Below are 18,266 nucleotides of genomic sequence, written 5' to 3' on the forward strand. Positions count from 1 at the left end.
CTGCTGTGGTTGCGGAATGAATTCCGCGGGTCTAGAGCGAAGAGGCTCGAAAAGGATGGAGGGGTGGAGTCTTGTTTTCCCAGTTTGACTCTGATCAAGGAATTGTGTATGTAGTGGTGATTCATCTTGGGGGATGTTTGGAGGTGTCGTCAGTGTGACGGGTTTTTCCAACCCGAGGGTGCTAGAGCTAGTTCAGCATGTGCATGCGATTGCAAGAGGATAACTCATGAGAGTTGCTCTAAGGCTGAAGAATGTGTCATTCTGTCAGCATGGAGTAGATAATGTTGGACTCGGATCAGGAACCCGGAGGTTCAGGGTTATACCTAGCTCGTAAGAGTCAAGTGATTGTTGTGGTCAGGATCGAGAAAAGTGCCATGGAGGGGTACTCGGTTGGTAAGTATGGAATCTGATAGGTGTGGTTATCATAGGGTGAAGCCGGTGGCCGGCTTGAGGCGGTGGTCAGGACACCACAAGAAAGGAGAAAGTGAGTTTCGGGTTTCGATGGTTGTGTCTTGAGGAACCTGGTCTGGTGAATGCCAGGTGGTGCGTTGCGGGAGAAGTTCTGGAGTAAGGTTGTCGCGGCTTTAAGGGCGAAGCCTAATTTAAGTGGGGGAGAATTGTAACGCCCCGTTCCAAAGAGTACTTAATTGTGAGTCCCCGGGATTTAAGAGGAAGGGTATTTTGGTCATCTTGTGGGAAAAGTGGAAAAGAGGGCCAAATATGAAATTTGGGGACACGCCGCGTACGCCCAGCGTAAGTTGGGTTACGCCCAGCGTAAGTGTGTAATTAGACGCGGGTGCAAGGTTGAGTACGCCCGGCGTAATAGAGGTACGCCCAGCGTACTCTCAGAGTTCTAAAACCCTAAAATTAGGGTCAGCCACTATATAAGGAACATGTTGGTTCATACCCTAGCCTCCATAAGCTCTCTCTTAACCTCAGAAACCCTAGATAGTCGTTCCACCTCCATTGTTAGGTGTGTTTGGCCTTGGAAAGCTTATTTTGGCAAAGGAAAGGCTAGAAGAAGAAAGAAGAAGTTGTCAAAGAAGGAGTTGAGTGGCTGGAGCTTATAGATCTGCGAAGATATCATCCTTTGGAGCCTATATGAGGTATAAAGCTTCTTGCTTGTCATTTATATTGCATAGATCTAAGTGTTGTGAAGTTTTGACATCATTCTTGTCCCAAAAGTCCTCATCTTGATGCATGTTTTGAGTTGGTCGAGATTATCTGTCCTTTCAGACCTTTGGAGAGGTCTTGAGTGAGAAAAATGAGGTCCCAAGGGCTGTGGTTGTTCCATATGTGAGATATGCGAGTCTTAATGGATTAAGACCTTTATGGATGTCCCAAGTGATAAAGTTTGATACTTTATGAATCTTAGGCATATTTGGCCTAAGGATTTGAAGTTTGGGCTTAAGAGCTTAAGCCATTAAGAAGTTTTGTGGACTTAATGAGCAGCGAAGTTACACCCCGCGTAGCGAGTCAGTGCCCCGATCCCCAATTGCGAATCAGTGTGTACGCCCCGCGTACCAAGGAGGGTACGCCCAGCGTACTCCCTCTGTTGGGTTTTTCATTTTGGGCCTTAAGGATTGGGCTGTTATTGGGCTGCTGGATTTTGGGCCGTGACTGGACATTATGGATAGAGTATTGTGGACCCATTAGTTGTTATGGACCATGGGTCTAGGCCCATGTGGTGAGGTGGGCCTAATTTAGTAAATTGGGCCAATAGTGGGCTTTGCTTCGGACTTTTGGACTTTGGGCCATTAGTGGGCTTGAGAGCTTATCCAGTGTTGGGCCGGAATGAGTTAAGGGTAAATTGGTCAATTTACCCTTGGAAGGGTATTGTGCTTAGCCTAATGATTATTTGTGCTATGATGGCTAGTTCGGGATTTTCGGTGAGGCGGTGATTCGGGAATCTGCTTCTTCTGTACAGAGTTTCGGCAGTGCGAGGTGAGTTATCCTTACTATATCAACAGGGTCTAAGGCACCAAGGCCGGCCCTTTATCGGATTGAGATCCGGGTATTTGTTGTTATGATTATTGCTTTGTTATGGTTGCATCCTGGTTGCTAGGATGGTATATGCTAGTGACCGGTTAGGTCGATATCCTAGTTAGGATGATGATATGTTATGTGATCTGCTAGATCGGCTTGTTGACTGTGAATTGTTATATGATTGTATGTTTATGTGCACATGGTTATTGGACTAGGGTTGGGTTGAGGTGGGTCCTGCTTTGTGTTGTAGGCCAAGATACCTAGGGCGGACCGGTTGTCCCGAAGGCCCAGCGAGCAGTCTGGATATGCTGTAGGCCCCAAGAGGGCGGACCAGACGTGCCGAGGCTCGGAGAGTGGACCAGGCCGACTGAAGGCCTGGTGCGGGCGGACCAGTCATACTGTAGACTCAGAGAGTGGACCAGGTGGATTGAAGGCCCGGAGCGGGCAGACCAATCACACTGCAGACTCGATGTATATGGCTAGACTCGGAGGGTGGACCAGGTGGACTGTTGGCCGGTGCGGCGGACCAGTCACACAGTAGACCCGAAGTGCATGGCTGTTCTGTGATCGGATATGATATGGCATGTTATGCGTGTATGGTCTATGTGGTTGGTATTTTGGGGGTATCTCACTAAGATTTCGGGCTTACAGTTGTGGTTTAATGTTTTTCAGGTTCTTCAGGAGACCGTGGCAAGGCAAAGGCGTGATCATACCGTTCCTCATGTTATGTTGTGATGTGATTCTGGGAATACTCTAAATTAATTGTATTGAAAACCTTTTTGTAATAATTTAATGAAATCGGGTTGTTTTTGAAAAGTTTAAATTGGTTGAACTTTTTGGTCGTTACAGGATTTTTGATGGAAGGTTATTTAGAATGAATAATCTTAACTATGTTGTAGTATATGTCACAAAGGATCCGTACATATAAAGAACACTGAAATCCAAGTTATAACAAAAAAGTTATGACATGTCGAAGTTTCGCGACAAAACCGGCACCGCATTGTATGACGTAAAAAGTGAATTTTTGATAAACTACTTTTTACCCTTATATATCTAAATGAAAGTGGTAGTATACGTTAAACCGAGAGCATGCATAAAAAACGCCCAAATCTGACTTCGTGTCAGGAAATTATGATTTTTCTATGATTTGGCATAACAGTGCACAAACTGGAATTCGAATTTTAGATCAATCAATTTTTGGCCAATGCAACCTAAATGAGAATTGAAGATCTCATTAATAGGAGCTCAACGATAAAAAGACAGACGAAAACGGAGTCCGTATGTAGAAGTTATTAATTTTACGAAGTCATTTAATATTATAATCTTCTCATACTGTTAAATTTAAAATCGGTCGAGAATTAGCCGATGGAGTCAAAAGGAAACTTGTAGATCTTGTCATTAACTACGCGCGTGTATATAGAACGTCGAAAACGAATCTCGTATGCGGAAGTTATGAATTTTTAAAGATGAGTTGTTTTACCTACGTCATGCGCCACATGTCAGCACCAGGCTTTACCTTGGTGCCTAAGCAAAGCTCACGACGTGAGAGCCAAGCCTCATGGCATGAGAAGCTCCAGACAGCCTATAAATGGAGGCATAGAACACCCCCAAAACTCACACCTTTCATAGTCATTCTCTCCCATTACCCCCAAACCCTCTCCCCCTTCCGTATAACCTCTTAGGTGTTAGAGATGAGTCCCGGAGTGCTAGAATTAGACAAACATAGATCCAAGGTTTATTAGGGTTGCATGTACACTTACGAACTGTTGGAATGCTCAAAACCCATCAGAAGTTTCACGAGGAGTTGAGTACTCGATTGCTTTTTAGTATTGCTTATCACCCATAGACTGATGGTCAACGTGTTCAGATCATCCATAATCTTAAGGATATGCTTTGTGTATGTGTGTTGGATTTTGGTGGCAGTTTTGATATTTACTTTGTTTTAGTTGAGTTCTCCTAAAATAACAACTAATCAACTATCACAACAACACTGATATGCCTCCCTTTGAGTTGCTTTATGGGAGAAAGTGTACGACCCTGATTTTTTGGGGTGAGGTTGGTCAACGAGTGATGCGGAGCATTGAGGTAGTGCTTAAGACTATGAAGTTGCTACAACAGGTTCATGGTAGACTACAAATTGCAAAGAGTAGACATAAGAGTTACATTGGTCAACGTTATTCCGATCTCGATTTTAGGGTTAGGGATTTAGTGCTACTGAAGGTGTCACTATAGAAATATGTCAGATTGTTCCAGAAGCAGGCCAAGTTGGGCCCTCAATATATCAGTCCTTTTAGTGTTATTGACCCGGTAGGGAAGGTCGCTTATCGGTTGGATCTTCCTGTGAGCTTAGTTAGACCCGTAACACCTTTCATGTTTATTCGTTGTGAAAGTGTTTAGCTTATGATTTCATAGTGGTACCCTTCGATGAAATTCTGATTGATGATTTTACAACATTTTTAATAGCCACGATGTGGTAATGTTTTGACTATGAAGTTGTGGCATCCCATATTTAAAGCCTAATTTTATGGCATTAAGGCCTTATCTAAAGGATGTGATGGCTAGGGTTTGCGCACCATTAGCCTCCATCACTCCTCTTGTGCTTAGATCAAAACCATAGCCACCTTTCAAGCTCTTGAGCACATTTTGGGTGATTTGGTGACATTTGAAGAAGAAAAAGAGGATTTCTAGTCCATGGATCTAGCAACCACCTCATCTCCACCTTTGTGATCATTTTCTAGACCATTGTAAGTCTTCAAGTCTTAATATTTATGGTTTATTTCCTATTGATCTAACAAAATATGCATATTATGACCCATTGCTAAAGTTTGAACAGATGGGTGTCACAAAGTTAGCTACTTTATAATTCATCAAGGTCCCTAGATTGTTTTACCTTTAGGATCTTGAAGTTGAAAGTGTTTTGGAAATCATGCATGAGATTTAAGTCAGTTTCTTTTCCTTTGACCTAGTTTGAGTGAAGGACATGCATGGATCATGCATATGTGTAAAGTTTGGATTTTTATTAACCTTTAGAGCCCCAAGAAGCCTTGTGGAAAGTTTGATAAAGGAGCATAATGAAATTAGAGCTAAATTCATTAAGTTGTCTTAGTGTAGAAACCACAATGTGACATGATGCTCACCACGATTTAATGAAGTTGGTCTTCACATTTTTTTTGTCATATTGTTGTCACGACGTGGTGGTGGAGTTGGTCGCGACTGTTTGAATTGCCACATTGTGGCCACGATGTGGTGACTGTTGACATTTGACTTTTTGACCTAATGACTTTTGGTCAATTTCTAGTTTTGGAGGGGAGACTGAGGTTTGACGTTGAATGTTTCATTAGGTGGTGTATAGTACCATTATACTGTGTGAGAGCTTTAGTACTTTCGACTGCTGTGTGAGGCGAGTCTTCTCACTATACGATGTTAAATGCTAGACTGTCTTTGTGATTGTGCATGAAAGACTATGGTTGGATAACAACATTGTATGAAAGATTGTGTTTGGATCACAACACTCGTTGAAAAGCTATGGTTTGATCAACACTTGTATGAAAGACCATAGCTGGACCATAGCGGGAAAGACAACAACTGGGTTGTAGCGAGGAAGTGACTATAAGACTATGGTTGGATCATAACATTCACATAGGTTGAAATATAACCCTAGGGATGAGCCCAGTTTTATTTATGATATGTGGTATTTTGGGAAAAATACTAAGCTTTGTGCTTACAGTTTAATGTTTAAATGTTTCAGGTACTCCTAGTTCTAAATGGTAGGACCCGACTTGATTGCATTGCATTTACCGGTGTTTTTCCACATTATATGTTTTATGGTTTTACACGGATGTTTTGAAAAATACTTTTATACGCTGACTATATTATAGATGAATGAATTGTTTTGGTTGTTGAAAAATGAAAATTTTACTTTGTATTTTTTAGAAGTTACAAGATTGGATATCTAAGGTGCTGTTTGTTTTAAAAAAACCTCTTATGACCTCTTATTGATGCGCCACGTAGCACTTGGTCATTCGCAGCTGTTTGTTTTTCAGAAGACTTCTGACTTAAAAACTGTTGCGCGTGTGCTGCGTGGCGCAACAGTAGACCATCTGCTTCAAACCTTTTTACACCTAACTTTAACTTACTGTAGCAGCGTGCAGATGTTAAAAAAGATACATATTTTTTATTACATGTTTCAGTCGTTTGGTCCACCTCTTCTGCTACAGAGGGTTGTAGAGGTGGTCTGCAGGCTTCAAACATTTTTGCTTCGAAATAACAAACAGCACCTAAATTGTAATCCGGACAAATGTCTGCTAGCTTGATGATATTAGCTTCTAACAACTAACGAACTAGTTTAAAAAAAAATTACCCAACAAAATCCTAAAATATTATTTTCCGAAATTTCAACGAAATCATAAAAGTGTCTGTTGTATTCGTAAACTAAATTATGATACTAACATTTAACAATTAACAACTTTAACAACTAAAGGAGAGGTTAAAAAAAAGCCTGCAAAATCTTAAAATATTATTTTCTGAAACTTCAGCGAAATCATAGATGTGTCTATGTTGTTGATTCCAGCGTTGTATCGTCTAAATCAACAACCTAATACATATATTATATGTATACCACTTTTGATGTGTGAATCTGTACATAGGGCAACACGAAAGCCATGGACCTGAATGGAGACAAGTCATTGTCGTCGTCTTCACCCTGTTATCGATGGAAACATGACGTGTTCTTAAATTTCAGAGGTGTAGACACTCGTAAGAACTTTGTATCGCATCTCTATGCTGCACTCATCGGACAAAGAATCAAAGTTTTTAAGGATGAGAAGACCATCCGAATTGGAAGAAACATTTTCTTATCTATTTCAAAAGCCATAGAGGAATCGAGAATCTCGGTTGTCGTTTTATCCGAAAACTACGGAGAGTCAGTTAACTGCTTAACGGAACTCGAGAAAATTTTTGAGTGCAAACGGTCAATGGGCCGGTACGTTATTCCGGTGTTCTATCATGTTCAACCATCGGAGGTAAAGCACCAAAGTGGTTGCTTCGGGGATGGATTTGCAGTTCATGGAAATCATATGAAGCTATCAATATGGAGAAATGCCCTCATTCAGGCTACAAATATTGCCGGAATAGAAGTACACGGGTAACATTATTTCTCTCTAATAATTAAAATATTTGTGTATTCTGATTAGAGATTAGAGACTTTTACAATTTGTCTCTACAATATATTAAGCAAACTGAAAATTTAAATTTTTTTTGGTCACTCATATCAAATCATGGATGCCATGCATTTAATCAATCCGTTGACATTTTATTTGGACAGGTAATAGTTAGTCATTTTCAAAAGGATATATCTCTTCCTTAATTTGAGATTTCTATAAGTTCAAGATCAAATAATGAGCTTTTAGTTAACTCGATTGGTAATCATTGATTCATCCAGAATTATAGCCTCAGAAGCATTTTGGGTGATGAATCATATGGAAATTAAAATTTCTTTGAATCATATTGATGTTTGCACAAAATGTGCAGGAATGAATCAGATTGCATAGAAAGAATTGTTGAAACTGTTATGAGAGAGTTGGGTCCAAGAAGGTTCCCTCTCCGCTCATTGTTACCAAAAGCATCGGGTAAATTGTACACATCTCTCTTTGAATGTCCATGGCCCACATACCACACTAAAATCACCAAATCTTTAATTTTAAGATGCGTAAATGTGTAGCTAAGAATAAATGTTTAAAATTACCAAATCTTTAATTTTAATGTCCCTTTGTATTAAGTTATTGACGATATTTACATTTGTTGCAATAGCGTATTGGTGTTCATTAAACTTTCTTATGGCCAATCGGCACACTTGGGCTCCACAAGCTGATACCGCAGGAAACGTCTCTACTAATCATAAAAAGAAACGTAATAAAGAAACTACCGAAGTTTATGATCCATTAAACAAAAGCGTTCATATCGGAAGCTTGAATAAAGAAGTTGTTGTCATAAGAGAAATTAATCCGGAATCCGAATCAAGTTTTTTGGAAGAAGTAAGTTAAAGTTGGAAATTATATATTGTATTTGTTTCTTTTTTCCTGCAATTGAATTGTATATAATCTAATCATATGTTATATCTTTCATCAAGCTGTTAGTACGTTCAAGAATGAAGCATGCAAATGTGGCTAAGCTCTTTGGTTATTGTATAAGAGACAATCGTCGTTTCTTGGTTGAAGAACATTGGACACAGGGAACGCTACACCAAATTTTGCATGATGATGCAGGAAATTCTGTGATTAGTTGGACACAAAGGGTAACAATTGCATATGACGTGGCAAAGGGATTAGAGTATTTGCATTATCAAAACCTATTTGCGCACATTGATTCCAGTAACGTGCTTTTGTTTGGTAACTTTAATGCAAAGATTTCAACTGGATCATCAGCAAGTGAAAGTTATTGGGCTCCAGAGTAAGCCAAGTTTTTGGCTACATTCTTTTTTCTGACTTGGCCCAATTAATGAACGTAAAAGAAAATTCTTATGTGAAAAGAATTAGCTACAATTTTTTTCAGTTGTTGTTTGAATAGTGGTGTCCCAAAAGCTTCTTGTTCTATCTATTTCTTGGTTGAAATATATACTAATACTACTAGCTAACGTGTTCTTATGTGGTAGATATAAGGGAAGAGAGCTCACAATGAAAGGGAACGTGTATAGCTTCGGGGTTCTTCTATTTGAGCTTCTTACTGGAAACAAGCCATCCAAAGGAATCGTCAACTCAGTAAGAGATTAAGAGTCTGGTTGATTTTTGTTGACTTATTGTCGTTTCTGCTAAACCTATGTATCTTATGGCTTCTGTCAAATAGGTCTTGCCAGCTGGAAAAATAGACAACATCGGATCATTAGTGGACCTAAAGCTTAATGGAAAATATACGTCACGTGAAGCTAAAAAGGTTTTTCCTTTTCCTATTTTTGAAAGTGTATTGCTAAACCTCCCTAGGGTATTACCTATTGTTATTTGAAATGGAAGTTCCTTAGCTAATATCATGAAAAAAAGGCTTGTGGCTTTCTCTTTTGGCACATGGTTTTCTCGTTAAAATTATTTTGCAGCATTGGCTTCTTTGAGGAAATAAAGAGTAGAAGCCAACATGGCTCCATTTTTAATGATATATCACAACACATGAACCCTTTTTCTCTTCATTACTCAATATTAGATTCGATCATTGATTATTTTTCTTCTGACTGTTGTGTAGTTGGCATTCACAATGTTATTGGCTACAATGGATCAACCGAGTGATCGGCCAGACATGAACACTATTGTTGAGTACTTTAAGAAGTTATTAGCAGTATAGTAAGCTAATTCATCTTCATTATCAGATCAAATGAACAGACACTAAGCAAACTGATTGAAATTAGCTCCCATAGAAGAAGGAAGTTGTAAATCGTTGATTCTTGTGTTGTACATCTTTTAATGGGAAGGAAATTGATATAATAAAATTTAAGTAATTGTCTCAACTAATCAACTACAGAATATACTAATTGCTTGAAGAGACTTTGCTGACATGGCTCGTTACCGTAAATCTAGCCAAGTTCGTCTGTGAACCGATTGGCTTAACTTCATGTTTGGACTGACCAAGAACCTAGTTAAACTAATTGTACTGACTTGAGCTGTAACGTCCCATTTTCATAAATAATTTCCGTTTTTAATTAAGGCAAAAACTTCATTTTCATGAAACCCATGTTAAGAAACACTCATTTGTTCCAAAATGCAATTCCTTGAAAATCTGAGTAATGTAATAAATGTGTAATCTCCAGTGTTACTGATGAGTGTGTACAGTCATGTTTTTGCCTTCCCATGATCAATAACTGATACCTGAAAAACATTTTATTCCACAACTTTAAAACTAAACTTACTAAGTTTCCCAAAATATTATATACAACACAACATAATAATCAGTTATGAGTTATCGCAAACTGTGGGACTATCAACAGTCATGAGGATTATCAGTGGTCCAAAATATCACATACAACACGACAAAATAAATAGCTATGAGTTATTAGCAACCCTGTTTGTGACAACCCGAAAATTCTTTCCATTATTGTAACTTGTTCCGTTAATAAATTCGTCGTTTTCGAATTATTTCCGTTTTCGTTATTAAATTAAGTCCTAATATTTGGGTTGTTTATTATGACTTAATGGATGTTCAAACATAATAATAACTCAAGGAAATAATTCTAAATTAATATTAGAAAATTTTTAGTTTCGACCATAACGAGTTACGACAACTTTATCGGGTGCGACCAAAAGCATCGTATATCGTCAGTATCGGGTAAAATTCCACCGGGTATCAAACCCAACCACTATAAAAAAGTTGTGTGGGCAACATTTGAGGACTTTTGCCCATCTCACAACTTTCTCTCACTACTCTCTCTCTAGAACTCGAAATTTTGCCCAAAAATCTCATTTCAAGCTTCATTTTGGTAAGAAATCTATCCTAGCATGTTTCTAAGCTTGTTTATCATTCAAATTCATGTTGGAATCACCCAAAACACCTATGAACATGTCTTCACGGTTTGGGGGCCCTCCCAAAACCGTGAACTCCTCTAAAGAGGGTTTTGAAGCCCCAAAACCCCTTCAAACCACTTCTAGGGCCTAGATTCGACTTAGAAACTTGCATGCATGAGCTTACGACCCCAAAATCGCACCAAATGAGGCATGGACATGATTTTACGGTCCAAGAACATGCTTGGACCGTAAACCCTCATTCATAGACCTTAAACACCTTGTTGGGTGTTAGTTTGCCCCTAAACACCTCCAATGGACTTCCATGAGTGCATGGAACCTTGTAACCCTTCAAGAAATGCACCAAATCATACACAAATGGGACAAACTTGAGTTTACGGTCCAAGAACATTCTTAGACCGTAAACTCATCTTCTTAGACCATAAAGTCATGTTAATGAGTCAAAATGCCCTTAAACACCTTCAAAATGCTTCCACGTGAGTGTAGAACCTCATAAACCTTCATGTGATGCACCAAAACATCCTCAAATGCATCAAACTTGAGTTTACGGCCCAAGAACATTCTTAGACCGTAAACCCACCTCCTTAGGCCGTAAACACCCCCAAAGGGTGTTAAGGTGACTTAAACCCCTTGAATGGCTTAGTTTTGGACTTAGAATCACATGTGATTGAATTACAAGCACCAAAGCCCTTGATTCATGGACAAACATGAGTTTACGGTTGTAAACTCATGAGTTTAAGGTAGTAAACTCCCAAAGAACATCTCCTTAGACCTTAAAATCATTTCCAAAGGCCATTTCAAGTCCCGATCACTTCCTAAGCCATGGAATCAACCCTAGAACTTCCCGTGTGCATTGTTTGACCATTTGGCATCCAAGAACCCACCATCCATGAGTTTACGGCCGTAAACTCATGGGAGTATGGTTAATGGGTCGTAAAATCTATGAGGAGTTTACTCTTTAAGAGTAAACTCATTTCCTAAGTCCCACACGTCCGTAGATGTTACCCGGGTCACTTCAAACACTTGATTTGAAGTGTTTTCGCTCATTGGAGTGTGTTATCATATCTAATTAGTGTTTTAAAGTCTACTTAGATTCATCTGTATACCATTTCATATTACTTAGGAACGTCGCGTGTTATCAAGCCCCGAACCAACGCTTAGCATTCAAATCGTCGCATTTTCCCGTCTGGTGAGTTCATACCCCTACCCTTTTTCACTGTTTTTCACTGTTTTCAAGGGGAGAATACAAGCAAAGTACAAGGAACACTTGTACTCAAAAACTTGTTTTACATATGGGTGTTTCATAATTTCATATGTTTTTAACACTGATAGACAAAACAGATAACTGTTTGAACATGCAGAACACGTAAACATATTATTTGTGGAATATGTCATAAAATGTTGTATTTTATATATTTCACAAATGTTTTTCCATATTTTATCAGTTAAAAGCATGACAATTGAACCTTTATCATAAAAGTTAGTACATTGTTTTGTCCTCGGTAACACTCCACAGAGATACGCGAGTGGAGGATTATCATATTATTACTAGTATATTTAATAATCCTATATAATTGGAGACATGTCCTCGGTGAACACTCCACAGAGATACGCGAGTGGAGGACCGCACCCGTAACCAAAATCTCTTAGATAGGGAGCGTGACTTGAGTGTATATATCTATACGGGGCTGACTACCACACACCTGGCTGCTAGCTACAGCCGAACCGAAATGGTTCAAGGGTGACGAAAGTCACAAGGTGATGTGGACTACTTATTGCCATATCTAGTCTATTGTATGGTTATGGAACTCGCAATTAGGATAACAGAGATTTACTTAATAGTAATAATGAATAAAGTAATTAAATTACTTTGTATATGTTAGTTTTATATATGTGTTAAAACTAATACATATCACAAGGATAACCGGTTTGCAGTTTACATCTTTCACATTTGGTAACCAACATTCAGGAAAATATCGGATTTTCCTGGCGAAACATTTGTACATATTCAGAACAGTGTAACAAACCAGATAACCTAACTTTACATTTCACAAGGGTAAACATGTTTTCAGTGTACATCTTTACATTACATTTTGGGATTCAAAAACCTACTTTTAAGAAAATATTGGATTTTCTTGGTTGTAACATTTTCAGAAACAGAAAGGAACCAGTACATTTTCACAAAACAAAACCGCTTATGAACTCACCAGCGTTATGCTAATTTTCAAACTGCTTGTATTCTCAGGTCCGCTTTAGACAGGTACCCGATGATTCCTTTTTAGCGAAGACGGAATGCGCAGAAGACTCGTCTCATTTGTTTATATATACAATGTATCACAACTGTATAAATTTACTTTTGAAACAAATGTAAACCTTTCTATATGTAATGTAATGGTTGTTTACTTTACTTACTATGTGCATTGGATTTGATACTCAACGTGGAGTCAACCCCAGAAATGTTTCCGCCTTCGGTTTTCGGGGTGTGACAGATTGGTATCAGAGCCCTTGTTTATAGTGAATAAAGTATACCAAAGCTTACATGGTATAAAACTATAAACACTAAAGGGCCTAAGTGCTCTGAATTAAAAGTATCCTTCGAAATATAAGTATTTTCAAAAGTATACAAGTATACCGAACAGTTGAGATCCGTAACTACAAGTAGAACAAAACATAAGGAAATGGGTGTTGTGTACTGCGGTTAAACCTGGGCAGTTATGTAGTCGTGTCTAGGATCAATATAGCCTGGCCAACTATATTCATTCGAGACACGGCCAACATGTGTTTGGGAGTAACTGTGGTATGCGTCATGCCTAAAACTTACCTTAATACCACAAACATCGAGCCAGTATCGTAGCGAATCATGAAATACTATGGGAGTATTTCTTGAGCCAATCCTTTGTAGAAATCCTCGTTCACCCATTGTTCCTTGATCATTCCTTTAGCGATAATATATCTGCATTGATAACTCTTTCCTGCTTTATCGCTTATTCGGAATATATATACTTGTCATATCTCTTGATTCAATTCAAAGGACTTACCATCATCTCTCTTTCTTGATCTTATTAGATCAAGATGCCTCAAAGAAAAAGACCCAGCTCAACGACCAACAACCCTCCGCCACCACCTCCTCCTGAAATTGACCCCGTAGTATTTCAGGTAGCTGTTACCGCCGCGGTGGCAGCTGCTATGTCTCAATTGAACACGGGTGGTTCCGGTGGTTCGGGAGGTGGTACTCAAACTCAGGATCAAGAAAGCAATCAGGGACACCGAAAGGAGGGTTCCTATAAGGATTTCATGAACGCAAACCCTACATCCTTCAATGGTACTGGAGGTGTCATTTCTCTTTCCCGATGGTTCAAGAAAATCAAATCCATCTTTGAAATCTGTGACTGTTCGGAATCTGATAAAGTAAAGTTCGCAGCCTGTACCTTTCTTGACAAAGCCCTGACTTGGTGGAACGGCCAAGTCAAATCCTTGACCCTACCTGTAGCCAATGCCATGGGTTGGGAAGCCGTGAAAGAACTCCTCATAGCTGAATACTGCCCTCGGGGCGAAATGCAGAAGTTAGAGCACGAGCTCTGGAACCTAAAGACGAAAGGTTCCGATATTGCTGTGTACACTTCTAGATTCGATGATCTTGCACTTCTCTGCCCGGGATTGGTCACTCCTGAAAGTAAAAAGATAGAAAAGTTCATCTCGGGGCTGACCCAGTCAACAAAGGGAAACGTCTTAGCTGCACGTCCGGATACCTATGATAGTGCCTAGAGTTTAGCCCAAACCCTAATTGATAACGGTGATGACGTCAAGGAAACCACCACCACTCCTGAGCCGACCAAGAGGAGTGGTGTGAAAAGAAAGTTCTGGAAGAAGAAGAAGTATCAATCTTCCCAAGGATCCTCCAAGAGACAGCAAACTGTAGAAGTCCATGCTGCTACTATTCCCTTTGTTGCTGCTTCTGTTGTGGGATCCACAGCTCCAACTCCTACTAGCAGATATGCTGGTAATCTTCCTCTGTGTGACAAGTGCAAATATCATCACAGCCCCGGCCCCTGCCGCGAACTGTCATGCACAAATTGTGGTAAAAAGGGGCACACGGTCCGATTCTGCAAGGCACCAGCCCAATCTGCAAATCAATCTTCTAGAGCAGGCATTGGCCAACCCTGCTATAATTGTGGAGAGGTCGGGCACTTCAAGAGGAACTGCCCCAAGAAGACTACAGCTGATAACACTGGGAGAGTCCTAGCCATGGGACGGGAGGAGGCAGTCGCCGATCCCACCGTTGTTTCGGGTACGTTCCTTCTAGAAAACACTTATGCTAGCATCCTTTTCGATTCGGGTGCTGAAAGAAGCTTTGTTAGTCATGCGTTCAAACATAATCTTAAATCTAATCCCCAACCATTAACCGAAATGTTTACCATCGAGATGGCTAGCGGTGAGAAAGAAAGCGCTAACGAGATGTTCGTAGGTTGTACCCTTACCCTGAATGACCATTCATTTCCCATCGATCTTATGCCAGTTTCCATAAAGAGCTTTGATGTCATCATTGGCATGGATTGGTTGAGTCCCAATCATGCTGATATCCTCTGTTTCGAAAAAGCCATCCGTCTCAACCTTCCTTCGGGTCAGACTCTCATTTTCTATGGCGATAAACTCAGTTCCAACCTTCGTATCATTTCCTGCATCAAAGCTCAGAAAATCTTGCGAAAGGAATGTCAAGCATTCCTAGCCCATGTAATCAATGAGAAATAGGAAGTTAAAGACCTCGCGAGCATCCCCGAAGTCTGTAACTTTCCTGATGTGTTTCCCGAAGAGCTTCCAGGAATTCCTCCCGAACGTCAGGTCGAATTTCGTATTGACCTAATTCCTGGAGCTACTCCCATGGCGAAATCTCCGTATCGCTTAGCTCCAGTAGAAATGCAGGAGTTATCCAGCCAACTCAATGAGTTGCTCAGTAAAGGATTCATTAGACCGAGTTCCTCACCCTGGGGAGCTCCGGTGTTGTTTGTAAAGAAGAAAGATGGATCCTTCCAAATGTGCATCGACTACCGAGAGTTGAACAAGTTGACCGTCAAAAACCGATATCCTCTTCCTCGAATAGATGACCTCTTCGATCAACTCCAGGGAGCCAGCTACTTCTCAAAGATAGACCTTCGGTCAGGGTACCATCAACTACGAGTTCATGAGAGTGATGTTTCCAAAACAGCTTTCAGGACTCGGTATGGACACTACGAGTTTGTAGTGATGCCCTTCGGTCTAACCAACGGACCGACAGTGTTCATGGGCCTGATGAACCGGGTGTGTCGCTCTTTTCTGGAAAAGTTCGTCATCGTGTTCATTGACGACATCCTTGTCTACTCCATAAGCGAAGAAGACCACAAACAACACTTGAGGTTGGTGTTGGAAACCCTTAGATCCGAGAAGCTGTACGCGAAATTTTCCAAGTGTGAATTCTGGATTCGGAAGGTAACCTTCCTCGGTCAAGTAGTAAGCGAGGAGGGTATTCACATGGATCCGTCTAAGATTAAAGCGATAGAGAATTGGTTGGCACTGAAGACACCCACAGAAATCCGTCAATTCTTGGGTCTCGCCGGCTACTATCGGAGATTCATCTAGAATTTTTCTAGGATCGCCAAACCTTTAACCACTCTGACACAGAAAGGTGTACCCTTTTGTTGGAGTGAGAAGCAAGAAACCGCGTTCCAAACGTTAAAGCAAGCCCTGTGCAGCGCACCGGTCCTGTCCTTGCCCGAAGGAACGGAGGACTTCGTTGTTTATTGTGATGCATCTAATCAGGGCTTAGGCTGTGTGCTTATGCAAAGAGGAAAGGTGATTGCATATGCCTCGAGACAACTGAAGGCACACGAGATCAACTATACTACGCATGAATTGGAGTTAGGACCCGTAGTCTTTGCATTGAAGATTTGGAGACATTATCTCTACGGAACCAAGTGTACGATCTTCACGGACCATAAGAGCCTGCAGCACATTCTTGATCAGAAAGACTTGAACATGAGGCAATGACGATAGGTAGAATAAGAAACTTGAACATGAAGCCTAGTTAGAAGCCCTCAAACTCGAGAACGTGTCAAGTGAAGCCTTGAGGGGAATGAATAAGAAACTTGAGATCAGAGGTGACGGTGTATACTGTTTCATGGACCGAATCTGGATCCCAAAGTTTGGAGGATTCAGGGAGATTGTCATGGAGGAAGCACACAAGACCAGATACTCTGTTCACCAAGGTTCGGACAAGATGTAACTGGATCTCAAGAAATAATACTGGTGGCCAAACATGAAAGCCGAGATCGCTACATTCGTGGGCAAGTGCCTAACTTGCGCCAAGGTGAAAGTTGAGTATCACAAACCCTCGGGTTTGCTCCATCAGCCCGAAATACCTGAATGGAAATGGGAGATGATTACCGTGGACTTCATCACCAAGTTACCCAAATGTCCGAGTGGGTACGACACCATTTGGGTAATTGTCGATCGTTTAACAAAATCCGCTTACTTCATCCCGATTAAAGAATCGTTCAAGATGGAAAGACTCGCGCATATCTATATCCAGGAGGTAGTTCGACTGCATGGTGTACCTGCGTCCATTATCTCTGACCGAGATAGCAGGTTTACCTCCAGGTTTTGGCAGTCCCTTCAGAAGGCTCTTGGAACTAATCTAGACATGAGCACAACTTATGATCCTCAGACCGATGGACAGAGTGACAGAACTATCTAAACCCTGGAAGACATGCTGAGGGCATGTGTCATAGATTTTGGAAAGTCGTGTGACACACATCTGCCTTTGATCGAGTTCTCGTACAACAACCGTTACCACACCAGCATCAAGGCTGCCCCGTTTGAAGCCCTCTACGGTCGCAAGTGCAGATCCCCTCTATGCTGGGCCGAGCTAGGGGACACGCAGCTAGCCAAGAGTCGAGTCCCCAACAGAGCTAGGGGACACGCAGCTTCACGAGATCGCCAAAAGAGTTACGCAGATAATCGCCGGAAACCTCTGGAGTTCCACGTTGGAGATCGTGTCCTATGAAAGGTCTCGCCCTGGAAAGGCAAGGTATGCTCTGAAAAGCGTGGGAAACTTAACCCGAGGTACATTGGACCCTTCGAGATCCTCACCAGGATCGGTCCTGTAGCCTATAAACTCCAATTACCCCATGAACTTAGCAACATCCATCCCGTTTTCCACGTCTCAAATCTCAAGAAGTGTTTATCCGATGAAACCCTTGTGATTCCTTCGGACGAACTCGAGATCAATGAAAACTTGAATTTCATGGAGGAACCAGTCGAAATCATGGATCGAGAGATCAAACGTACGAAACTAAGCCGCATCCCGATAGTGAAGGTTCGCTGGAATGCCAAGCGGGGACCGGAATTCACTTGGGAGCGTGAAGAATCAATGAAACAGAAGTATCCGCATATTTTTCCAAATCCATGATTTGTATCTTAATCCTGAATTTCGGGACGATATTCCCTCTATTGGGGGCATAATGTGACAACCCGAAAATTCTTTCCATTATTGTAACTCGTTCCGTTAATAAATTCGTCGTTTTCGAATTATTTCCGTTTTCGTTATTAAATTAAGTCATAATATTTGGGTTGTTTATTATGACTTAATGGATGTTCAAACATAATAATAACTCAAGGAAATAATTCTAAATTAATATTAGAAAATTTTTAGTTTCGACCTTAACGCGTTACGACAACTTTATCGGGTGCGACCAAAAGCATCGTATATCGTCAGTATCGGGTAAAATTCCACCGGGTACCAAACCCAAC

The 18,266-nt window shown here is 40.7% G+C and overlaps 1 protein-coding gene across 1 annotated transcript; it reads left to right on the forward strand.

The window, feature by feature from the left end:
* The first annotated feature begins 6,637 nt into the window (after positions 1 to 6,637).
* Positions 6,638 to 9,459, forward strand: LOC145100654 (uncharacterized). Its single transcript, XM_079037841.1, has 7 exons — positions 6,638 to 7,129; positions 7,516 to 7,613; positions 7,795 to 8,018; positions 8,114 to 8,433; positions 8,636 to 8,741; positions 8,827 to 8,913; positions 9,214 to 9,459. The coding sequence occupies exons 1-7, from the start codon at positions 6,648 to 6,650 to the stop codon at positions 9,310 to 9,312; spliced, it is 1,416 nt and encodes a 471-aa protein (XP_078893967.1). The 5' UTR covers positions 6,638 to 6,647; the 3' UTR covers positions 9,313 to 9,459.
* Positions 9,460 to 18,266: the final 8,807 nt, after the last annotated feature.

The sequence above is a fragment of the Lactuca serriola genome, chromosome 4, assembly GCF_051521515.1.
Source record: "Lactuca serriola cultivar US96UC23 chromosome 4, Lser_US96UC23_V15, whole genome shotgun sequence".
Lineage (NCBI taxonomy): Eukaryota > Viridiplantae > Streptophyta > Magnoliopsida > Asterales > Asteraceae > Lactuca > Lactuca serriola.